The following is a 24199-nucleotide window of genomic DNA, read 5'->3' on the forward strand; positions in this document are numbered from 1 at the left end:
GCTCCCCCTGCACTTCCTTGCTTATGGAGACGCCTTCGCGTTACTTTGGTGCTGACAGAGCTCCCAAGTGTATTATCCAGTTCTTCAGAAAACTTTTGCAGATGGTGACCTTTTCTTTTCGTCACATCCCTTCATAATGGCACAACACCTGGGAGGCAATGAGTTCGGGAGCAAAGTGTACGACTGCGGACGTGGTTTCAGCCGAGACGACAGCGTCTACGATGCGGCACGTGCCTTTCCGTAGTATGCTCCCGCTCGTCCTGAGTCAGTCGTAGTGTAGTTGCGACCGCTGCTTACAGGGGCGATGAACCAACTAAATGGTGTGGCAGATCGACTACCGGCGAGGCTTGCTCCGTCGTGGGACCATCTGAATCCCCAGTCAAGACGGTGCGTCCTGCTAACGCGGTCATGTGCGTGGACGACTAATCTCAGATGAATAGCGACGCAGAGGAAGCTCCTCCTGGGCCGTGCCGCAACTGCAGTCTTTCCGAGGATGCGTGAAAGAACGCTAGGCAGGCAGCAGCGTCATTCTTCCGCCTAGACCAGGAGCAGAGAAGCCACTGGAGGACGGAAGCACACTCATCCAGTAAGAAGCCTTGACCGCTCGCGTTATCGACGACTAGCGGGAAGAAGCGGGGAGTGGTGGACACGAGAGTGGTCTACATCTACATCTACATTTATACTCCGCAAGCCACCCAAAAGTGTGTGGCGGAGGGCACTTTACGTGCCACTGTCATTACCCCCCTTTCCTGTTCCAGTCGCGTATGGTTCGCAGGAGGAACGAATGCCGGAAAGCCTCCGTGCGCGCTCGAATCTCTCTAATTTTACATTCGTGATCTCCTCGGGAGGTACAAGTAGCGGGAAGCAATATATTCGATACCTCATCCAGAAACGCACCCTCTCGAAACCTGGACAGCAAGTTACACCGCGATGCAGAGCGCCTCTCTTGCAGAGTCTGCCACTTGAGTTTGCTAAACATCTCTGTACCGCTATCACGCTTACCAAATAACCCTGTGACGAAACGCGCCGCTCTTCTTTGGATGTTCTCTATCTCCTCCATCAACCCGACCTGGTACGGATCCCACACCTATGAGCAATACTCAAGTATAGGTCGAACGAGTGTTTTGTAAGCCACCTCCTTTGTTGATGGACCACATTTTCTAAGGACTCTCCCACTCAATCTCAACATGGCACCCGCCTTACCAACAATTAATTTTATATGATTATTCCACTTCAAATCGTTCCGTACGCATACTCCCAGATATTTTACAGAAGTAACTGCAACCAGTTGTTCCGCTATCATATAATCATACAATAAAGGATCCTTCTTTCTATGTTTTCGCAATGCATTACATTTGTCTATGTTAAGGGTCAGCTGCCACTCCCTGCACCAAGTGCCTATCCGCTGCAGATCTTGCTGCATTTCGCTGCAATTTTCTAACGCTGCAACTTCTCTGTGTACTACAGCATCATCCGCGAAAAGCCGCATGGAACTTCCGACACTATCTACTAGGTTATTTATATATATTGTGAAAAGCAATAGTCCCATAACACTCCCCTGTGGCACGCCAGAGGTTACTTAAACGTCTGTAGACGTCTCTCCATTGAGAACAACATGCTGTGTCCTGTTTGCTAAAAACTCTTCAATCCAGCCACACAGCTGGTTTGATATTCCGTAGTGGGGCGAGCATGGACGTCTGTGGTAGCGAATAACGCCACATCCTGCAAGTCCGGTACAGCGAAGATGGCTGGACAGAAGTGAAGAAGGGGTGTGCGGCTCGTTCCGCGCCAGCCACAAAAACTGATGCATCAATAAAGACGTCTGCCAACTGCTTTACAGCGTTGACGGATCCACATCTCGCGCTGGAACAGCAGCAAAACCAGCAGCAAAAAAAAAAAAAAAAAAAAAAAAAAAAAGACTGCAGCAAATGAATTGAACAGCTCCTAACCGCCTACAGCAACTAGGCGTCATGAGCTGAAACCACTGCCAGTCGTCCTGGAAGTCAATAACGATTACAAAGGGTTCCGGGCTGTGAAGACGACAGGGCCGTGCACAGTGAGGATACAGCTGGCCAACAGTGAAAATTTTCAGTGGGTGACGAAGGAGGTGTCGAATCTTTTGGTGGCTATCTACACACACGTCACCGTGCCGCAACGACTGATCAAGGCAGTTTACGAGAGGTTTCCGCAGGCGGCAACTGCAGGAGCTCGGCTCCCATGCTGCCTACTGTCTCGCGCGTCGAGGATCATCAATCACAGAAAGAGTAGCCGTCTCTCCTAGTTATAGCTGTGGACGACTTGGAAAACAGGACGCTCTTCCAGCTGACGAGAAGACCCGCAGGGCAATCACGCTGTGGGGCGACTAAGACAGAAATGAGTTGTCCAGTGCTTTCACTGACAGGGGGCGGGGCATGTGACTCACCACTGCTCGTTGCCCGACGCATGCATTAGATCAGGGGTCTCCAAACCACGGCCCGCGGGCCGAAACCAGCCCGCGAGGGCCGGCAAACCGGCCCGCGTTAGCTGGCCGGACATCCCTGGTATCCGGCCCGCCAAATATTTGAGGTGGTGCCTATACTGCCAACAATTGAGTTTCGAGGCCTATCGCGACCAGTTCACCGCAACATTGTCGGAGCTCTATCTTTACATAGCAGAAGGTGATGGTTGAACTTGTGGCTATCCACAATAAACAGATAGACCATTTTCCGTGCGACAGTGAAAAAAAAAGAATGGTTAACAGACTAGTGTGGCGAAAACATTTTAAGTAAAAAAATTCTTTGCATTTTATTCTACTCACAAGTCTGGTGCAAGTCTTTCAAATGGACGCCACTTCGGCGACTAGCCTTAGTAATCAATCATTATGGAAGATGTTTCTTAAGCGAGGTTTCACTTTCTTTTGATTACGTTGTAAAATACACATAACAAGTAAATCGTATAAAATATTTTTATTTAAAGGCAATTTAAAGAAAATACAATACCTGAAGTACATAATGATATTGGATATTTTAGCTGTAATTGATGTATAAAAATAACTGTAATTAATTTATATCTTGAAAATTCAGGGGGTTAGAGTATTCACGTAAAGAGATTTAACATCTTAGTGATAATTAGTGACTTTTATGTAGCTGTAACTTTCCTTTCATAATTACATCCAGTTGTAGATCAAGTTTACTGGTACAGATAATCACCAGCGACTTCAAATGCTCATCAGTTAATTTTGATCTGTAGATACTTTTTGCATGTTTCATTTTGGAGAAAGTTTTTTCACACAGATATTTAGTGCCAAAAGTGAAACAAAAGTCACGGGCAAATTTATGTAAATTTAGAAACCGTGTGGATGGAAGACACTTATAAAATTCCAGTAATGTTGACTTTGAATGTTTCTCTTTAAAACAGTCGCTACATTGCAAATCAATAATTTCAAACTGAAGTTCTGCGGGTAACGCTTCTATATCGACGTCAAAGGGATTTTGAAATATCTTGATATCGTTTGAATTTGCATCGATATCTGAAAAACGTGATTCAAAATTAATTTTTAAAGCGCCCAAAGCTTCAATTGCGAAAGTTACAGAAAACAGAATCCCAGTTTGCTGACTGAATGTTTCGCATGTATTAAAATGCGTGAAGCATACTTTGTTCAACTCAGATTGAAACAAAGCAATCTTTTGTGGAAAGGACTTAACATGCGTGTATAAATCAGGTAGAAATTGGTTTTCACCTTGCAGTTTTAAGTTAAGGTCATTCAGATGTTTGGTTAAGTCTGTATAAAATGCTATGCTAGCTTCGATAACCACTCACCGTTCCGTAACTCAGCCAGAGGGCGATTCCTTTAGTTCAAAAAAATTTCAGTTACTGTTCGGAGTTCAAAAAAACGGGTCAGAACTTTACCCCAGCTAAGCCAACGCACTGCAGTATAATATGGCAAGTCGCTTTCCTCAATATCTTCAAGAAACTCGCGGAACTGGCGATGACTGAGTGCATGAGATCTGATATAATTAACAATTGAAATAACTGGCTCTAAAACTTCTGACATACCTAAATGTTTCCCACACAAAGACTGTTGGTGAATAATACAATGCACTACTAATGGTTTTGAGCCACCGTCATTTTCTACGGCCTTGGAAAGGAGAGCAACAACACCTTTGTTTTTCCCATTGGGTAGATCTTAGCCCTGATGACTCCGTGGAGGAGGCAATGTGGCCCGCGGAGAGTTTGGAGACCCCTGCATTAGATGCGCAGGCAATCACACCATCAAATAATGTCCGCTTCCGAGGGCGCACGAACCAAATAGGCGGCGTGCACGTGGTGAGTTACCGTGGCTGTGAATATTTGCACGCCGCAGCGGCTCGTCAGCGCAGCGAGCCGCACAAGCCGAAGATTGCCCGCTCCAAACGACGTCCGCGCCCAGGTTCACAGGCTGTGCAGAAGAGAGCGTACACCGACGCTGCGAAGACGGACGGCGCGGCTGTCGACACCGCATCTGCACCAGGAAGTGGAAGAACACGCCGTCTGCGCGCCAGAAAGCGTTGTGACAGCACGCTTGACGGCCTGCGTGTCGACCTCCCTAAGGTGAAAACTCGCAGGCAAACAGAAGACACTAGCAGAAGTAAATATCCTCAGAGTAGTGAAGCAACTTAAATCACTTAATAAAATCAAGTCTCCTGGTCCAGACTGTATACCAATTAGGTTCCTTTCGGAGTATGCTGATGCATTAGCTCCATACTTAACAATCATATACAACCGTTCGCTCGACGAAAGATCCGTACCCAAAGACTGTAAAGTTGCACAGGTCACACCAATATTCAAGAAAGGTAGTAGGAGTAATCCACTAAATTACAGGCCCATATCGTTAACGTCAGTATGCAGCAGGATTTTAGAACATATATTGTGTTCGAATATTATGAATTACCTCGAAGAAAACGGTCTCTTGACACACAGTCAACTTGGATTTAGAAATAATCGTTCTTGTGAAACAGAACTAGCTCTTTACTCACATGAAGTTCTGAATGCTATTGACAGGGGATTTCAGATCGATTCCGTATTTCTGTATTTCCGGAAGGCTTTTGACACTGTGCCACACAGGCGGCTCGTAGTGAAATTGCGTGCTTATGGAATATCGTCTCAGCTATGTGACTGGATCTGTGATTTCCTGTCAGAGAGGTCACTGTTCGTTGTAACTGCGGAAAGTCATCGAGTAAAACAGAACTGATTTCTGGAGTTCGCCAAGGTAGTGTTATAGGCTCTTTGCTGTCCCTTATCTATATAAACGATTTGGGAGACAATCTGAGCAGCCGTCTTCGGTTGTTTGCAGATGACGCTGTCGTTTATCGACTAATAAAGTCATCAGAAGATCAAAACAAATTGCAAAACGATTTAGAAGATTATTGGAATGGTGCGAAAAGTGGCAGTTGACCTTAAATAACGAAAAGTGTGAGGTCATCCACACGAGTGCTAAAAGGAACGAGTTACGCTTCGGTTAAACGATAAATCAGTCTAATCTAAAAGCCGTAAATTGAACTAAATAACTAGGTATTACAATTACGAACAATTTAAATTGGAAGGAACACATAGAAAATGTTGTGGGTAAGGCTAACCAAAGACTGCGTTTCATTGGCAGGACACTTAGAAAATGTAACAGACCTACTAAGGAGACTGCCTTCATTACGCTTGTCCGTCCTCTTTTAGAGTTGCGCGGTGTGGGATCCTTACCAGATATGACTGACGGAGTACATCGAAAAAGTTCAAAGAAAGGCAGCACGTTTTCTATTAGTGCGAAATATGGGATAGAGTGTCACAGAACTGATACAGGATTTGGGATGGACATCATTAAAAGAAAGGCGTTTTTCTTTGCGACGGAATCTTCTCACGAAATTCCAATCACCAACTTTCTCCTCCGAATGCGAAAATAATTTGTTGACACGGACTTACATAGGGAGGAACAATTACCAGGATAAAATAAGGGAAATTAGAGCTCGTACGGAAAGATACAGGTGTTCATCCTTCCCGCGTGCTATACGAGATTGGAATAATAGAAAATTTGAAGGTGGTTTGATGAACCCTCTGCCAGGCAAAATGTGATTTGCAGAGTATCCATGTAGATGTAGATCTGCAGGCGGCAGGAGCGCGCGAGCTCCGAGCGCCAACCGCTGTGGTGGGGAGCATTGAAGACAGCACAACTCCTTGCCGGCATTGCTGGGAAAGAGAAGACATGTGAACCTGAGAATATCTACTGACCAGGCAACGTGAAGAAACTCCACACAACAAGCAGATAATGGGAGGAACAGCAACCCTACTTAACCCCCGCAGCAACCAGGGATGAGGGAACCCTCATGAAATCCTGTCTACAATGGCCGTCTGTGATGATCACTCGACACACACTTTCGTCCGCCTTGTGACTTAGCGGATAATGTTTTTCCTCTACCCCAGTATGCAGTATAAATCTCATATATGGTGCTGATGAAAAACCAAACATTTCGGAAGCACGCACTATGAAAACACCAACGATTTACTCACGTTCGAGGACGTGGCACAGGATCTGTTCGTGGTCAAATACAACAGCGCAACATGCAGGCTTGGCTAGCATCTACATTTATGTTCAGGCCTGCATTTCTCGTTGGTTTTCTATATCTTCGTCCACCTCCTGCATCTTCAACATGTAGAAGATATGAAGAGGGGAAGTGGAGAACATTCTAGAGCCATTTCTTCCAAAAACGCGTTTTCAGTGATGTTGTGTTCTCGGTACTCTGTTGCATGTCCCTAGATTTCTTCCAAGTGTCAAATCATGGAGAAAACATTTCGAAGATTAGTTACCAGAAGGTGCGTGGTCTCTGTCCCAAGCAGTGCGTCCTTCGGGAGTTTCAAATGCCATTCCAACGCACACAAGCAGCAACTTTCATTCCATAGATGCTGCAGAAATAGGGCCTTTTCTCGTCAGTGACGCTTGTAAGATCTCCAAATACAGTACGATGAAAGTGTGACATACTTATCAATCAGAATAGCTATTAAAAGTTCTTACTCTGAAACAGCAGAATGGGAAAACGTCAATGAATTCAAAAGAGGGAACACCATGACAGATGTTTGTCATGCCGTACTTAATCTGAAAGACAAGCCGTGTTTATCAGCTGCTAAACAGAAAGACCTGTTGACAAAGTTTCCACTTTCCTCAACAGCACAGGAAGCTTTACAATGCAATTTGTAACATTCGATCCCAAGAATGGAGCTGCACAAGAAACACAAGTCAATACTAAGGGAGTATTGTCATGAACTTACTTCTATTAATCTCTTGTATGAAATATAAAAGAAATGAAAAATGATTTTTGTCACTACAGTACCACTAGTTCAAATATTTCTGCTGTGTTCCTGTACTTGTATTATCACAAACAAAATGTTGTGCCTCAGTATTAATGGCATTTGAAACAAAAAGTCTCTTACTGGCCCTAAGAACCAGTCACATTACTGGCAAGACACTTAGAACGTTCTTAATAAATCAGTTGTTTTCTAATTTACCTCATTAGTTATTGCAGTGATGAGGTGGATAGCAAAACTGTTCGGTATCAGAATATTTTCTCTTTTTTTTGGATACAAATATTTAATTAAAGACATACGAGTACATTGTGTTTTGATTCTCTTGATAAATGTGAGATCTGGCACTTAGAACGTTTCCCACTTCCCCTCTTCATATAGCCTTGTGAAATCGGACAGCGTAATTTTTGCTTCTGACATCAATTCTGTTTCATTCCTTCCTGTCTCTTTTCAGTTTATACTGTCTCCCCAAATAAAGAGACTTATTTCCGACAGTATACAGTAGGGTATGATGGGCTACCGCTTCATCTTGTCTCTTTGCCTTTAAGGAAGACGAAAACATAAAGAAAATGCAAAAGGTTTATCACAAGTTCTATTCTTCTTCTACTATTACCCTTAGCAGACGAAATGTTCCCGTGAACTCCGTACTCTCACATAACATTATTTATAGCAGCTCTAGATACCTTTTGCAGAAAATCTTTTACTGTCACGAATCCACCAATTGAAAGGTCTTTAATTTGCTTCCGTTCGAGTCTGTAAACTCTAATGATCACGGACTGTTGGCTCAGAGGACTTCGAGAAAGAATTTTTTACCGGGGAGCACAGAACACACAATAATTAGAATTCCCCTCTTGCACACTTCCCTCTACTGAAGGCGTCCGGTTTTGGAAGATTACACTTGCATCTTCAGGCATGTGTCTTTGCATAATTCTAAGCACATGTCATAGGCTGTGTTACATGTCTACAATGATATTTGTCGTGGGATCAGAGAGAGGAGACAGTACAATCGTTATGCAGTGCAGCATTCCATACGACCCTTCCAAAATAATAACACCATCTACCGTATCCCAACGCATCTATAATTGTCCAAACCAAAAAATACCCTTTCGAAACAAGTCACGTCAACAAAGGATGGAGTGGGCAATTTTTTTATACTTCTTCTGACTGGTTAGATGCTGCCCTCAACAACTTCCTCTCCTGTGCCAAGCTCTTCATCTCAGAGTAAACTCGCACCCATGGCGCTAGAATATTTACATTCTGATCTCTGGCTTCCTCTACAGTTCTGCCCTCTACAACTTTCTCTAAAATCATGTAAGTTATTCCATGTCTTAATACATGCACTCTCATGCCGTCTGTTTTTATCGTATGTTTCATACGAACGCCGATTACGCGGAGGACGTCCTCTTCTGGTATAAGTTGACTCGACTTTTGGCGTCCTTCTCTAACGCTACACCTCAAACGTTTCGATTCTTTTCGTTTCCCGGTTTTTCCACAAATGCGTATGGATACAGTGCTGTGCTCCAGACGTGCCACGGCTATATTTTGTTTGAAGGTCCGTTCATCGCGAAATTAAAACCACATTGAAAAGCCGATTTTTACACAGATGGATTGTGTAGTGCCCCTCGCACGTCCGTCGATCGCGTGTCGTCGCTCTTTTCAATCCTGAGCGCACAGTGAGCATGTAAAAATACCCAGCACAATAGTGTCCCATGCCGATTGTGACATGTGTGCTGTCACTCGATTTCTTCATTCAGACGGGTTTCGCCTGATTTCATGCAATCCGCGTAGCGTAACTGTCATGCGGGATAGCAAAGTGTGGCAATGCTACAGGAACTTTCAAGTAAGACGTACAGAGGTTCATGATGCAGGCGGTCAGGGAAGGAAGCGAGTGTCAATTAATGTTTCTATTCAGCGAGTGGATCAGGCGCTTCGAGAAAATCGTCTACGAAGGGCATTAAAGGAATGTTGCCATCACGCATTGCCCGCCTTCATGACACAGTTCGGTCGCACACTGCAGCTGCAACCAAGATACTCCTGGAGCGTTTTCGATGGAAAGTGATCACCCACCATAGAGCCCGGACTTTACTGCCACTGATTTTCATCTCTCCGCTCACGTGAACCGCTGGTTATGAGGTAATTATTTTGTCACAATGAGCTGAAGACCAGCCTAGATAAAGGGCAGTAAGCATAGGAGGCTTCCTTCTATAATGAGAGTATTGGAAAGTTGGTACAACACTGCAACAGAGGTCTAAGTTGGAGTGGCGACTATGTAGAAAAGTAGCAGGAAGGTGAAGCTAAATGTTGTAAAGAACACATTTTTGAGATCACTGTGGTTTCCATTTCGCGATTGATCCAACCTTGACACAATTAACCTTCCTACATTATAAGAATTTTATTCTGCATGATAAGACCTATGTTTTTTTTTCTTTTAGCGAGGAATGTCCTTCTTATTTCCACCCTTCCTTTTTCTGTCATGGGCTAATTTGCTTACAAGCTATCAGAATTCCATCACTTCGTCTACCATGTGGTCCCCCACTTTTATGTTGAGTTTATCGTTAGTTTCGCATATTTGGTTTACTCTCAGTCTATATTCTATCCTAAGACACTACGGGTCACGAATGGACGAGTGTATCGGAGACTGCGTCTTAGCAATACAGGTAAGTCAGAGAACAATGATCAGAAATTAGCTGTTTACCTTAGAGTGTTATTACTTGTGCGGGTCCAGGCTTCCGTGCTGAAGGGCCTGCTCATCCCGCTGGCGGGGGCGGCGCTGCTGGGGGCGGCGGCGGCGCTGGCGGCCAACCCGGTGCTGCTGCAGATAGGCGTCATCTCTGGGAGGCGGCGCCGGAGGCGAAGGGACGCAGCAGCGGGGGCCGAGGCGCAGCGCCGCCTGCAGCAGTTGCGGCTGCTCGAGGACTTCCTCGCCTCCGTGAGTGCCGGCCGTGGCTGCCACCTCTCTGCGCTGGCGCCTTATTGATGACACTTGCGCTGCTCGCATCTTCTTCTCCCTCTTCTTGTTCTGTTTTTGTTCTTTATTGTTAGTTCATCCCCCTCGCCCCGTATGCTCTGGGGGTTGGCTGTCAGCGTCACAAATTCCCGCTCTTCAGCCGAGCGTACAAAAAAAATTATAATGAGGAATCGAAACAAAATTTGGGGCTATCAGTTAAAAACCGAAAACATATACTTTAAAAACCGTTCCAGGAAGGTGATATTCTTGTGAAAAAAAAGCACTGAAGCACTGTACTTTTACTTAAAATGTGAAGTAATTTTTGAGAACATATCTCGTGAAGAAACAGCTATCTGCCTCAAAAAGTACTTAAAAATGGATTACAAACAATCTCGACCACAAAAACTTTTTTTCGATATTTTACAGAAGTAAGAAATGTGGCGCGTACTTCAATGCGAGATCCTTTTAATAATTTCCACAACGAAATTATGTCTCGAAATCTGACAGAAAACCCAAAGAGATTCCGGTCATACATAAAGCACACCAAAGGCAAGACACAATCAATACCTTCACTGCTCGATCACAACGGTGAAGTCACTGATGACAGTGCCACTAAAGCAGAGTTATTAAACACGGTTTTCCGAACCTCCTTCACCAAAGAAGACGAAGTAAATATTCCTGAATTCCAATCAAGAACAACTGCCAAGAAGCAGATATCCTCGGTGTAACAAAGCAGCTTAAATCACTTAATAAAGGCAAGGCCTCCGGTCCAGTTTGTATACCAGTCAGGTTCCTCTCAGAGTATGCTGATAAAATAGCTCCATATTTAGCAATTATATACAACCACTCGCTCACAGAAAGATACGTACCTAAAGACTGGAAAATTGCTCAAGTCACACCAATACCCAAAAAGGGAAGTAGGAGTAACCCGCTGAATTACAGGCCTATATCACTAACGTCGATCTGCAGTATGGTTTTAGAACATATACTGTATTCGAACATTTTGAAGTACCTCGAAGAAAACGATTTATTGACATATAGCCAGCACGGATTCGGAAAATATCGTTCTTGTGAAACACAACTAGCTCTTTATACTCATGAAGTAATAAGTGCTATCGACAGGGGATGTCAAATTGATTCCATGTTTTTAGATTTCCAGAATGTTTTCGACGCCGTTCCTCACAAGCGTCTTCTAATCAACTTGCGTGCCTATGGAGTATCGCCTCATTTGTGCGACTGGATTCGTGATTTCCTGTCAGAAAGGTCACAGTTCGTAGTAATAGACGGAAAGTCATCGAGTAAAACAGAAGTAATATCCGGCGTCCCCCAAGGAAGTGTTATAGGCCCTCTATTGTTCCTGATCTATATTAACGACGTAGGAGACAATCTGAGTAGCCGTCTTAGATTGTTTGCAGATGATGTTGTCATTTACCGTCTTGTAAAGTCATCAGGTGATCAAAACGACTTGCAAAATGATTTAGATAAGATATCTGTACGGTGCGAAAAGTGGCAATTGACCCTGAATAAAGAGAAGTGCGAAGTTATTCACATGAGTACTAAAAGAAATCAGCTAAATTTCGATTACGCGATAAGTCACACAAATCTGAGGGCCGTAAATTCAACTAAATACTTAGGGATTACAATTACAAATAACCTAAATTGGAACGATCACATAGATAATATTGTGGGTAGAGCAAACCAATTCACTAGCAAAACACTTAGAAGGTGCAACAGGTCTACTAAAGAGACTGCTTACACTATGCTTGTCCGCCCTATTCTGGAGTACTGCTGTGCGGTGTGGGATCCGCATCAGGTGGGACTGACGGATGACATCGAAAAAGTACAAAGAAGGGCAGCTCGTTTTGTATTATCACGAAATAGGGGAGAGAGTGTCATAGACATGACACGTGAATTGGAGTGGCAATCATTAAAACAAAGGCGTTTTTCGTTGCGACGGGATCTTCTCATGAAATTTCAATCACCAATTTTCTCCTCCGATTGCGGAAACATCCTGTTGGCACCCACCTACATAGGGAGAAATGATCATCACGATAAAATAAGAGAAATCAGGGCTCGCACGGAAAAAATTAAGTGCTCGTTTTTCCCGCGTGCCGTTCGAGAGTGGTACAGTAGAGAGACAGCATGAAGGTGGTTCATTGAACCCTCTGCCAGGCACTTTATTGTGAATAGCAGAGTAATCACGTAGATGTAGATGTAGATATAATCAGTTTCGGTCAGTATTTGACCATCCTCAGACCATTCCAGATGGTAGGCAGTGGCGGCGAACGGAGCAAGTGATATGATTCCACGAGCGTCCAGTGCTGAACTGGGTGAGTAGTACTGTCGGAGGAGAGAGTATGTTCCATAGAGGCGAGGGGTGTGGATAAAAAGATAGGATCCTGTCAAGCAGGAAAACTATGAACGTAATAGGCAGAAATCGAGGTGGATAGTGGGGAATACAGTCGGTGGGAAAGGCAGAGCGTGAGGAGTAGTGTGCTGCGTGGTTAGCGTAGTGGCTACAGGAGATGGGGATGGATGGAGAGGAAAATTTCGTAGGAGCTATAAATATAGGGGCGGATCTCTTTGTGTGGGAGGGGGAGTTGGTTGAAGTTGCGTTGGGGTAGGATATGGAGTGTGTGTAGATGTAGGGACGGAAGGATGTATTTGTGAAGACGCTGCAACATATCAGGGTTGGAAATCAGAGATGAAACAATGGGTTATTCGAATGTAGTTTGGCCCAGCATAGGAGATGTGCTGGTGATCAATGTCGGTGAGGAGGGATGGGAAATATTCCTCTCCTTCTTCTTCTTCTTCTTCTTCTTCTCTACATATGTACAATCAATCGAAATCTTATGCGTATGTTCAGGCTAATCTCAGCAAATCGGGGAAACAGGGATTTTGATATGGTCTCTACTAAGAGGTAGATTGATTTACAAGAAAGGTTTGTGTATATAATTTACCAAGATTTCGTGCGAATTGGCTGACCTACGACGAATTAAAGACAACTGGCGCTATGAAAACGAAGTCATTGCCATCTAGCGGTCAATGGCAGAAGTATAAGTGAAAATGACTTTATTCAGTTGCCTAACGTTGCTCTCTGAACTCCATAAATAAAATTATCGCTACGACACACAACTCGCTGGGCCGCAGATACTTAGTGTCACCCTTGCAAAGCTATTGTGATTTGTTAGTTAAGGTCCACTTCCGCGATATGTAGGCTGCACTAAACCACATTTGAAAATAATAAGTTACCAGCCGGTAGATATCTCCGCCTTAGTGGGCTACTGATCAGTAGCTGTGCGTTACAGATCTGCGAAGGTAAGAGTAATGACATTCACAAGTCCCTTAACCGCATCGGTAAACCCTTCCTATGCATCTGTGGATATTTCAAACTTGTAAACCATTTTAATCTGCTCGGTATGTGGGTTCTCTGACGTAATTCTAAATTTTCGTCTTCATAAGTCAGACCTCGTGATTTACATTCAGTTGACCAAGAACACAGAAACCGATCCAAACCACATGTTAATACACATAGCATGTCATACCCATAATACTTGCCGAAAGCTACAGCTTCCTGAAACCCTCCCCCATGACAGCCGAGCACGTTTAAGCACCGCTTCTAGAAGAAAGGGAGGCGAACCTGCTTTGGATCGAATACGCCTCACGGGTTAAGGACGAGGGCTGCTGAACTAGCCAGCCTAGACGTGATTTTTAGGCGGTTTCCGACATCCAAGTAGGTAAATACCGGCCTAGTACCCACGTCCCGCAGCAGTTACACGCTACACAGACATTTAGAAATCGTCCTCACACTTGAGCATGGATTTACGAGGTGCATTCAAGTTCTAAGGCCTCCGATTTTTTTTCTCCGGACTGGAAAGAGATAGAAACATGTGCATTGTTTTAAAATGGGGCCGCGTTCATTGTCAATACGTCCCAGAGATGGCAGCACCGTACGGCAGATGGAATTTTACCGCCAGCGGCGAGAATGAGAACTGTTTTAAATACTTAAAATGGCGACGTTTTCCTTACTTGAACAGCGTGCTATCATTCGTTTTCTGAATTTGCGTGGTGTGAAACCAATTGAAATTCATCGACAGTTGAAGGAGACATGTGGTGATGGAGTTACAGATGTGTCGAAAGTGCGTTCTCAGGTGCGACAGTTTAATGAGGGCAGAACATCGTGTGACAACAAACCGAAACAACCTCGGGCTCGCATAAGCCGGTCTGACGACATGATCGAGAAAGTGGAGAGAATTGTTTTGGGGGATCGCCGAATGACTGTTGAACAAATCGCCTCCAGAGTTGGCATTTCTGTGGGTTCTGTGCACACAATCCTGCATGACGACCTAAAAATGCGAAAAGTGTCATCCAGGTGGGTGCCACAAATGCTGACGGACGACCACATGGCTGCCCGTGTGGCATGTTGCCAAGCAATGTTGACGCACGACAGCATGAATGGGACTTTCTTTTCGTCGGTTGTGACAATGGATGAGACGTGGATGCCATTTTTCAATCCAGAAACAAAGCGCCAGTCAGCTCAATGGAAGCACACAGATTCACCGCCACCAAAAAAATTTCGGGTAACCGCCAGTGCTGAAAAAATGATGGTGTCCATGTTCTGGGACAGCGAGGGCGTAATCGTTACCCATTGCGTTCCAAAGGGCACTACGGTAACAGGTGCATCCTACGAAAATGTTTTGAAGAACAAATTCCTTCCTGCACTGCAACAAAAACGTCCGCATAGGGCTGCGTGTGTGCTGTTTCACCAAGACAATGCACCCGCACATCGAGCTAACATTACGCAACAGTTTCTTCGTGATAACAACTTTGAAGTGATTCCTCATGCTCCCTACTCACCTGACCTGGCTTCTAGTGACTTTTGGCTTTTCCAACAATGGAAGACACTCTTCGTGGCCGCACATTCACCAGCCGTGCTGCTATTGCCTCAGCGATTTTCCAGTGGTCAAAACAGTCTCCTAAAGAAGCCTTCACCGCTGCCATGGAAGCATGGCGTCAACGTTGTGAAAAATGTATACGTCTGCAGGGCGATTACGTCGAGAAGTAACGCCAGTTTCATCGATTTTGGGTGAGTAGTTAATTAGAAAAAAAATCGGAGGCCTTAGAACTTGAATGCACCTCGTACTTTAGACGCCGTCAGATGGAGTACACAAGATTCTGACGCCGTATGTGTGCGCTGTGTGTGTTTGGGAGAGGGGAGTGGTGACGTCAGGAAGGTCATCCAGGCATTAACATTACCTCAACCTAGATAACAATGGCGACCCCGTAGTAGAACCGCGAAAACGAAAAGAAGAGGATGTCAAACGAAGCTATGGTAAAAGTTCTCGCCACAGTCCAGGGTGAGTCAGATAATTCATTTATTACGGAGTTGAATAATGTTAACGTGCTATACGTTCTCCTATGTGACCTTGAGCTCCGTCTTTAATGACTTCATCACAGGCGGTGCATTAAAGCCCACTGTTCAGTTCGAATTCCTTCTGAAACTTCCTGTATCGTCCTAAGACGGTCTTTTAGCAAGCACTGCTTAAGTCACGCACGCGATATATAACTTCCAGTCCGTGTTTGAAAGTTTCGTAATATTCGTCACGTTTGACTGCTTTTTCCTTGGTGTCGCCATTTCGAAATTATTCAGGTTTTGTGAGGTATCAGCAACCATGGCAAGAGAAGTGGTTGTTACCGGCAATAAAAAGTTGGAAACTTTCTTGGAGTGTGGAGCCCCTTCTGCGACACACTCGAGACCCGCGTCACGGTCCGGAGATGACGGCCACAGGATGCCTCTCATCGCGTGACACAGGTCGCTACTGTGTGCTTTCTGCAGCGAACCTTCTGTGTGCCTTCTAAAATGGACACGCAGCTCACGTGAATATCTCGCAGCTACATTCCGAGCCGTGTACTCAAGAGAGCAACTCGGGGAAGTTCGAGAAATTAGGAGCATTTCTTTTCACAAAACTTATTGCGGCTTTTTTGTTTGGCCTAAGACTTGGATGGGCCATAGATGTCTCTGAAAAGCATAATGCCCTGGTTTTTCATGGCTGATATCGTACAGTCTTACGAAAATAAGAACCAAATCAAGGATCTGCAGGAGCGAATAGGTTAATAAAGTTTCTACAGTAGAGGTAACTGCAAAGTTTGAGGGAACAGAAACCAAGATAACATGTTTCACGTACTATACAAGATTACATCCTTCTCTTGCGTGTTTGTTTATTTACATACTTTACGCCCACAATGGAGCACTAAAATCAAAGATTACATTAAATGTAAGTCGTATGTATTTGTTCTTCAGCTGCAGCTTCTCTTCCCTGTGTTCAATCAGACGTTTGGTAGCGTTCATTCCATTTAGATTCTTTTGCACTTCTTTAAACCAGTTGTTTTTTTGTCTTACTGTTTCAGAAGTAGTTAAAAAGTTGTTTCAGGAGTCTAGTATTCGGTAAACGAGGAATGTGTCCGAAAAATGCAACCTTTCTTTTTTGCATTGCATCAGCAATGGATTAACTTATTTGGTAAACCACTGATTTGGAAAAGAATCTCCATTTACCATTAACTTGATGTTTTTATTGATAATCGTTCGGAGTGTTCTTCTATCAACTTCCTGCAATTTATCAGTTGTTGCTTGAGTGTTTAGTTTAAATAACGTTTCACTTCCGTATGTTGCCTATGGTGTAACAACGTTGGAATAATGCCGAAGTTTAGCATTTAACGAAATAGATCTTTTTTGTAAGTTGGCGACGTAATTCTCTGTGCTCGTTGTAGTTTTAATGTTCTATTACCTATTAATGCTTTTTCATTGGCATACCAAGTAACAATCTCATCAAGATATTTAAACTTTTTCACCACCTTACTTTTTTGAGCATTGCGGAGTATAGTATGTGATGTGCCAACTAGAAAGATGGGCATCATTTCTGTTTTCTCCAAAGAAATTTGCAACCCCATCTTTGGCGCTAATGGTTCTAGTACTCCTATCTGCAGCTTCGCTTCATCGATATTGTTTGCTAGCAACGCAAAATCGTCTGCAAATGCAAGACAGTTAAGTCGAATCATTCTTTTAGTCTTAATAATCTTATCCTGTTCAATTCGCACCTAAATCCTAAGCGAATTAATCGCTGCTTGTAATTCGTCTGGATGTGGCAGATGTAACTTATTTCTCGTATAAGGGTCAAATTCCAAATAATATTCAGATTGCGCACTATTTAGTAACTGTTTGAAGTATTCAGCCAAAATCGTTGAACTGTCATAATCGTTCTGGTAAACCTTCCAGGATGTAAGGTCGTGGTCCATGAAACTCTTCAGCTCCTAACGTTTCGTCCAGAGCTGCGCTGGATATCTTTCTCCTCCGGTGAGTCTTGCCGACTGACGTTAGGAGCTGAAGAGTTTCATGGACCACGACCTTACCTCCCGGAGGGTTTACCAGAAGATATGTCATCCGGTCGTGAAAGCCTTCATACTATGTCATAATCGTTATTTACTACCTTGCTGTTCATATCCTTCATCATAAGGGTAGGTGGAGTATATTTCGATTGGTGCTGTTTAAATACCTGATAGTAATCTCTCGTCTTATGGCGACTGAAAGCCTCCTCGATAGACTTTAGGGAGTCCTGCTGAAATTTCATCTTGACCTTTCTAACTTCTATAACCGTGGATCGTCTACAGTTGATTAATTTCTCCCTGAAACTTTCAGTTTTCTTCTGTTGGTCACTTAACCAAGCGTCATGCTTGCTCAGGATTACCATATCGCTTTCCTCATTCCATCAAGCATGTCTCTTCCGTTTCCAAAACTTTTAATCAATTGACAATTGCTGCTAGATTGTCACTTACAGCTGTTCTAGATTTCTCGTAATGAATCGGATTATTAATAATATAACTAGGATCATTAGTTCTCCTTCGACCTAACTTTTGAGGTTTGTTTTTCCTTTTCGACGTCAATTTGATTTTGTATTTTTACCTATAGTGCTCTGAATCAATATCGACCCCACGGGGGCCTTTAACATTATATATTTCTGTACGACATTTCCGATCCATGACCACATGATCAATCTGAAACTCTCCTAGCTTGACTTTGGGACATTTGCAACTCATTAACTTACGTGGTATTCCCTTAAACTTTTCTGTCTCCAAAACCAACCCATGTGTAGTACACAACTCAGTTTACCACTCTCCTTTTCTCCTTGTAAGTTTATGTGCTGATCATCGCCTCACCACAATTCGAAATATCTTCCCTCATCCTATCTTTGCATTAAAGTCTCCAAGTAGAATTTTTATATAAGTTTCCGGTACGGTTGTTATCAATTGGCCCCGGCCGGGTTGGGGATTTTCTCTGGACGGGGACAGGGTGTTTGTGTTGTCATCATCATTTCATCATTATCGTCATTCGTGATAGTGGCTAGATTCGACTATGTAAAAAATTGGAATGTGACGAAATTTGGGACTTCGTACGGGCGCTGATGGCTGCGCAATTGAGTGCCCCAAACCAAACTTCATCGTCATCATCATCATCAATTAGTCAAGTTCACTCAAAATTTTTCTGTTCCATCCTCATCAGTTCTGTTTTTAACATTAGCTGGAGCGTGAACATTTATCGGTGTGTAGATTTTGGCGTCCACCTTAATTGTTAACAATTCCATTCGTGGGGGGTTAGATGAAAAATCCTCAATGGATTCCAATATTCTATTGTCTACCAAGATACCCACCCCGAACAGGAGAATATTTCCCACTACCCTTTCTTCTGGTGGTCCCTCATAAAGCCGATATCCTCCCGATTCCATCGTGTCCTGATCAGTATTACGCATGACTAACTCCTGAAGGGCTTTGATAACTGTCGGGGTGGCCGAGCGGTTCTAGGCGCTACAGTCTGGAACCGCGAGACCACTACGGTCGCAGGTTCGAATCCTGCCTCGGTCATAGATGTGTGTGGTGTCCGTAGGTTAGTTAGGTTTAAGTAGTTCTAAGTTCTAGGGGACTGATGAACTCAGAAGTTGAGTCCCATAGTGCTCAGAGCCATTTGAACCATTTGATTTGATAACTGTCTTGTGTTGATATAAGATAGCTGTTAGATGTTTCGACTTACAGACTTTCATTAAAGAAATGATTCTTACTGTTGCAAAATACGCAAAACATCCTAGTTTGTTAAAGCCTATTCTTGCGTACAATATGTTGCATATTTTTTTGTTTATTCAAGGCGTCGCTAGGTGCTCCGATTCACCTTAGCCCTCTAGGTGACGCTCCATCGTATCTGAATGATGTCTTCACCTGGGTAATCTTGATGTGACTATACACACCGGTGTATTCTTTCGATAGAAGGCTCCTCATGTTCATTTGATTATCCCATCTACGTTCAAGTGTCTTTCCATGTCAGTGCTTACAATTCCAGATGTGATCTGGAACGGTGATGGATGAAATACGGAAGGATGAAAAATGAGATTGATGCGATGTGTGTTTAATCCGCGAGAGCTATTTTATTTCGCTCAAGTCCGCCAGCGAAGCTCTTGAGGAGCCCGTATTCGCCACCTGGGATGCGCCACGTGGGAACACCTCTCCTCCGGTATTTTGGGAAGAGGTAGTATAGACCAAAACAAGAAGAAAATGTCCAATAAAGCTGGACTATAAAGTGCATGCCATATGAGCCCTGAGCACATTTGTTCATCTTTGTTACTGTGAAACACATCCGTCCTACTGAACAAGTGTTCGTAGCTCTGAAGGTATGCATTTTAGAGCCCATGTCTGCTTGACAATTTTTTCTTGTTTTGGTGTGTTTTACCGCCTCCCAAAGTAGGGAAAACAAAGAGCTTGCAATAGAAGAGATTTGTTTCATTGTACAGAAGATAAAGAAGTGCTCATAGCTCTTAAGGTATGAACTTTAGAGTCTATGTTTGCTACCCTTTGTTGTTTCTAGTATCGTGTACTTTCAACTGAATGCGTTTGCGTCATTAATTATGGTAAATCCTGTATACATACCTACAGGTCTAGTTTGACAAGCATGAGACAGGTGGTTAACCGTGGCCTTATACTGGGATCCATCCCGGCATTTGGCTGAAGTACTTTAGGGTAACTACGGAAAAACCTAAATCAGGATGGCCAGATAAAAACTGGAGTTACACCCTCCCGAATGTAAGAACAGTGTGTTTAAAACAGTTCTACCTCATTTGGTCTATCCCTAGTATATAATAGCATTTTGCAAAGAATTTATTTATTAATAAAAAGCCAGTGCTACACTGTTCATTCATTTCTCACTCCCAGTTGCCGCATACACTACACACTCTAAACACATATTGTTTAATAACATATCACTACACACGCTATCAGCTAATGTCATGGTCATAGCGACGATGTCTGTTTCCATTTTGTGAACTGCAACTGCCATTCGGTAGCCTGAAAAAACTGAGTAAGCATTCCTTTATAGCGAATTAGATGTTAACCTAAGAAAGAGAAAAAGGCGTGCGTTTTATACACTGGATAGCTTTGGGATCAAGTTTTTTCCAGAAAAGTAAAAGGAATCGATAAATAGTGTGAAAGTGGTAGCTGAAATGAAATATGCTTTATTAACGTTATTAGTATTTACATGTGTTCCTTTTTTACCGAACCTTTGTTGCCCGACTAATCCTTCAATGTATAGAATGTATTGACTGACAGATACTTTTTAAACCTCCTTTTAAACTAAATTTGTTTTAGTAGCCTCTTTACTCTTCTTGGACAATTTATTGAACAATTTTATTTCTTGGCTGAAAATGCTGTTTTGAGTTTTGTGTTTATTCTTTCTTGGTAAATGTAACGGTAATTCAGCATGCATCACCTTACAATTTATAACAAAAAGATTAAATAATAATATGAGTCATTGCTCTTGTAATATCTAACAGATTATACAGTGTAGACTTTCACGGCCGGTACTGACATCACTTAAAAGTTTCAGGCTGATAGCAGGTGGTCAGTGCATAAGACTTTCCCCTTACGTTTCACGTCCGATCTTCAGAGGTAAAGCGGCGAACTGCAGTTCGCCATTTTACCTGCGAAGATGTCTGCCGTAGTCGGAGGTGAAACATTAGGGGAAAGTTTTGTGCATCAACCATTGGCCATCAGCCGGGAAGTTTTAAGCGAAATCTAACAAATTCCTCGTTAAAAACAGAGACTCTCATTATACAATATTGCCAATTGGTTAAATAGATTACAGATTAAATAAGTATGTCTCCCTAAGTAACATTAACAATGGGACACTACTTACTACAGAGCAATTAGTAAAGAATGTTTGAGTATTGACCACAGTATCTAGAATCAAGATCTTGTTACAAATAATCTAACAGAACATTACAGGAAGAATGGGAGAGGGAAAAAGTAGAACGAGGTTTTCTTTTATTGGCTTTACAGTATCCAGATGTGGCTAGTAAGAAAAGTACGTTTGGTCATTCTGTAGCAGTTCTGGGTTGTTGTTCTGATGTCGTTCTCTCCTTTTTTAAATGTAATATCTCAGGTCCTAAAAGTATCAGTTCTCTCTGTCCAGAGCTGTATCAAAATACTACACACAGGATATATGAAACAATGAAACTATAAAACTGGCTTGTTACTCGAAACCTATGACGTAAAATAAAACGTTGTGAAAAATGTAATACAATGTGTTTCCCTGTGTAACAATGCTAGGAACCCACAGTCAAGTTAGTTAAAATGTTTCACATGTTATAACTGACTTTCGCGACATAATATAATGTATTGCAACAAATAATTATTTTATTACTTTTCGGATTCAAATGCAGTTCATTACCTCGTACAGATTTCTAGGTACTAGTATTCCTTTGGCTGGTTTACCCTATAAAACGTTTTACTTTAAGGCTTTCAACTCAGCCATCTCCAGTTAAGGATTCTGTACCTGAAATTAACATGTTTGCTCTTCTCCGCAGTCTTCTTCACCTACATCTACGGTTATACGTTAATACGTAAGTCAACTTATAGAGCGTGCCGGAGTATACTTCTTATACCACTATCATTACCCCTTTCCTTCGACCAGTCTCTAAGAACGGTGACCTGGATGCTTCCATATGAACTTCGTAGTTCCCTTATACTCTCGTCTTGAGCAGTGCGGGCGCTGAAGACCTTGCTGTCGTGCGCCCACAAAACCCTTCTACTACTACTACTACTTGAGCATTGCGTAAGATTTGTGGGACGAAGTAATTTGCAGTCTGCATTTTCTTGACACGTACGCTCTCGGAATTTCAATAACCAACTTCACCTTGATGTACGGTGCTTCTCTTATATTGTATATTATGGCACTGGACTTTCATCTTAACAACCTGCGCTTACTACATGAATCTTCTTTGGATCTTCTCTGCCTCTTCTGTTGATTCTACCCGGTAAGCCTCCAAGACTGTCAAGAAATGTGTATTACTAAACGCCTAAAACGGTCACCAGCTTCCAGTTGACGGTTTTCTATTTAACGACAACAGATATGTGGTTTTCATTATGTCATATAATAAAAAAATTTAAAATGCCGTGATAAACTACTCATTAAGAGGCATAATCTTACGCTCAAGGCTTAGCAAAAGAAGCCAAAAATTATATTTAGAAACTGTGTATATGTTCTGAGCCAGCATAACTCATAGCGCGCTAATTACGCAGACTACTTTCATCCTATATTTGAGAAAGAATGAACGTAGCGACTTCCAAAAATTACACACTTAATTTTAAACGTTTTCGGAACCTTTCCTCTCTGTCATCCCTCACAAAATAATGAAAGGAAAAAAGTTTTTTTTTAATTTTTTTTATTTGGCCTTTGAGTGTGTACTCAATTTAGCCATCGGCAACACATAGTGACAATGTACACATAATTGAATAAACAAATACAGAAATGCATATTTGCAAGGATAAAAAGCTTAACTGTTCCACTTTTGTACATAATGTTTTAAAATTGAATTGAATTGAATTGGAAAATAATTAAAAGTATCTTGGCTTACAATTCACACCAATTCTGAAATATCTTCATCAGCAAAACATATTTATAATTTATGTACACAATTAAAACCTACAGATTGTAACCAGTACTCTTGATGAAGTTAACTATCACTTTATATAGACGAACGTCTTTAGTACACAAAAGAGAAGAAGCTGATTGAGGAAGATGGTAACCCATACTCAGCAATGTCTTCAGAAAGACCAACCGTTCACGGTCAAATTTGCGGCACATAAATAAGATGTGGTTGACATCAGCTTCTGACTCAGGATCACACTCACATGCTGGTGAACTGTAAACGTTGATCCGATGTAGATGTTGTGGGAAAGAGGCATGATTGAAGCGGAGTCTTATGATGGTAGAAATCGTGGATCGGTCCAGATGTGTCCTCATGAACAACGGCTGTGAAGGAATCCGAGGTTGTAGCACTGCGTAATAACCGCCTTTTGTCTGTTGAGAAACGTTCCACATTTCCTGCCACTGTTGTCTTGCGTGATCCTTGACTTCACGTAAGTAGTCTGTATAAGGAAGGTGCAGATCCAGGACGGTGCCTAAGGTTGCCGCTTGTTTGGCTAATGCATCAACTTCATCATTATAGAGGATACCAGAGTGGGAAGGTACCCACAACAAATGGATCGTCCGGCCCGTGCGTGCCTCCGATTTTTTTTTCTAATTAACTACTCACCCGAAATCGATGAAACTGGCGTTACTTCTCGACGTAATCGCCCTGCAGACGTACACATTTTTCACAACGCTGACGCCATGATTCCATGGCAGCGGCGAAGGCTTCTATAGGAGTCTGTTTTGACCACTGAGGCAATAGCAGTACGGCTGGTGAATGTGCGGCCACGGAGAGTGTCTTTCATTGTTGTAAAAAGCCAAAAGTCACTAGGAGCCAGGTCAGGTGAGTAGGGAGCATGAGGAATCACTTCAAAGTTATCACGAAGAAACTGTTGCGTAACGTTAGCTCGATGTGTGGGTGCGTTGTCTTGGACGTTTTTGTTGCA

General features: G+C 42.9%; 1 protein-coding gene across 1 annotated transcript in view; it reads left to right on the forward strand.

The window, feature by feature from the left end:
• Positions 1–24199, forward strand: part of LOC126176254 (uncharacterized) — a 63316-nt gene that overhangs the window by 20940 nt on the left and 18177 nt on the right. Inside the window, exon 3 of the mRNA XM_049923400.1 lies at positions 10028–10231. Coding sequence (XP_049779357.1) covers positions 10028–10231 — 204 coding nt within the window. The remainder of the gene's footprint in view (positions 1–10027; positions 10232–24199) is intronic.

Source organism: Schistocerca cancellata, chromosome 3 (assembly GCF_023864275.1).
Source record: "Schistocerca cancellata isolate TAMUIC-IGC-003103 chromosome 3, iqSchCanc2.1, whole genome shotgun sequence".
NCBI lineage: Eukaryota > Metazoa > Arthropoda > Insecta > Orthoptera > Acrididae > Schistocerca > Schistocerca cancellata.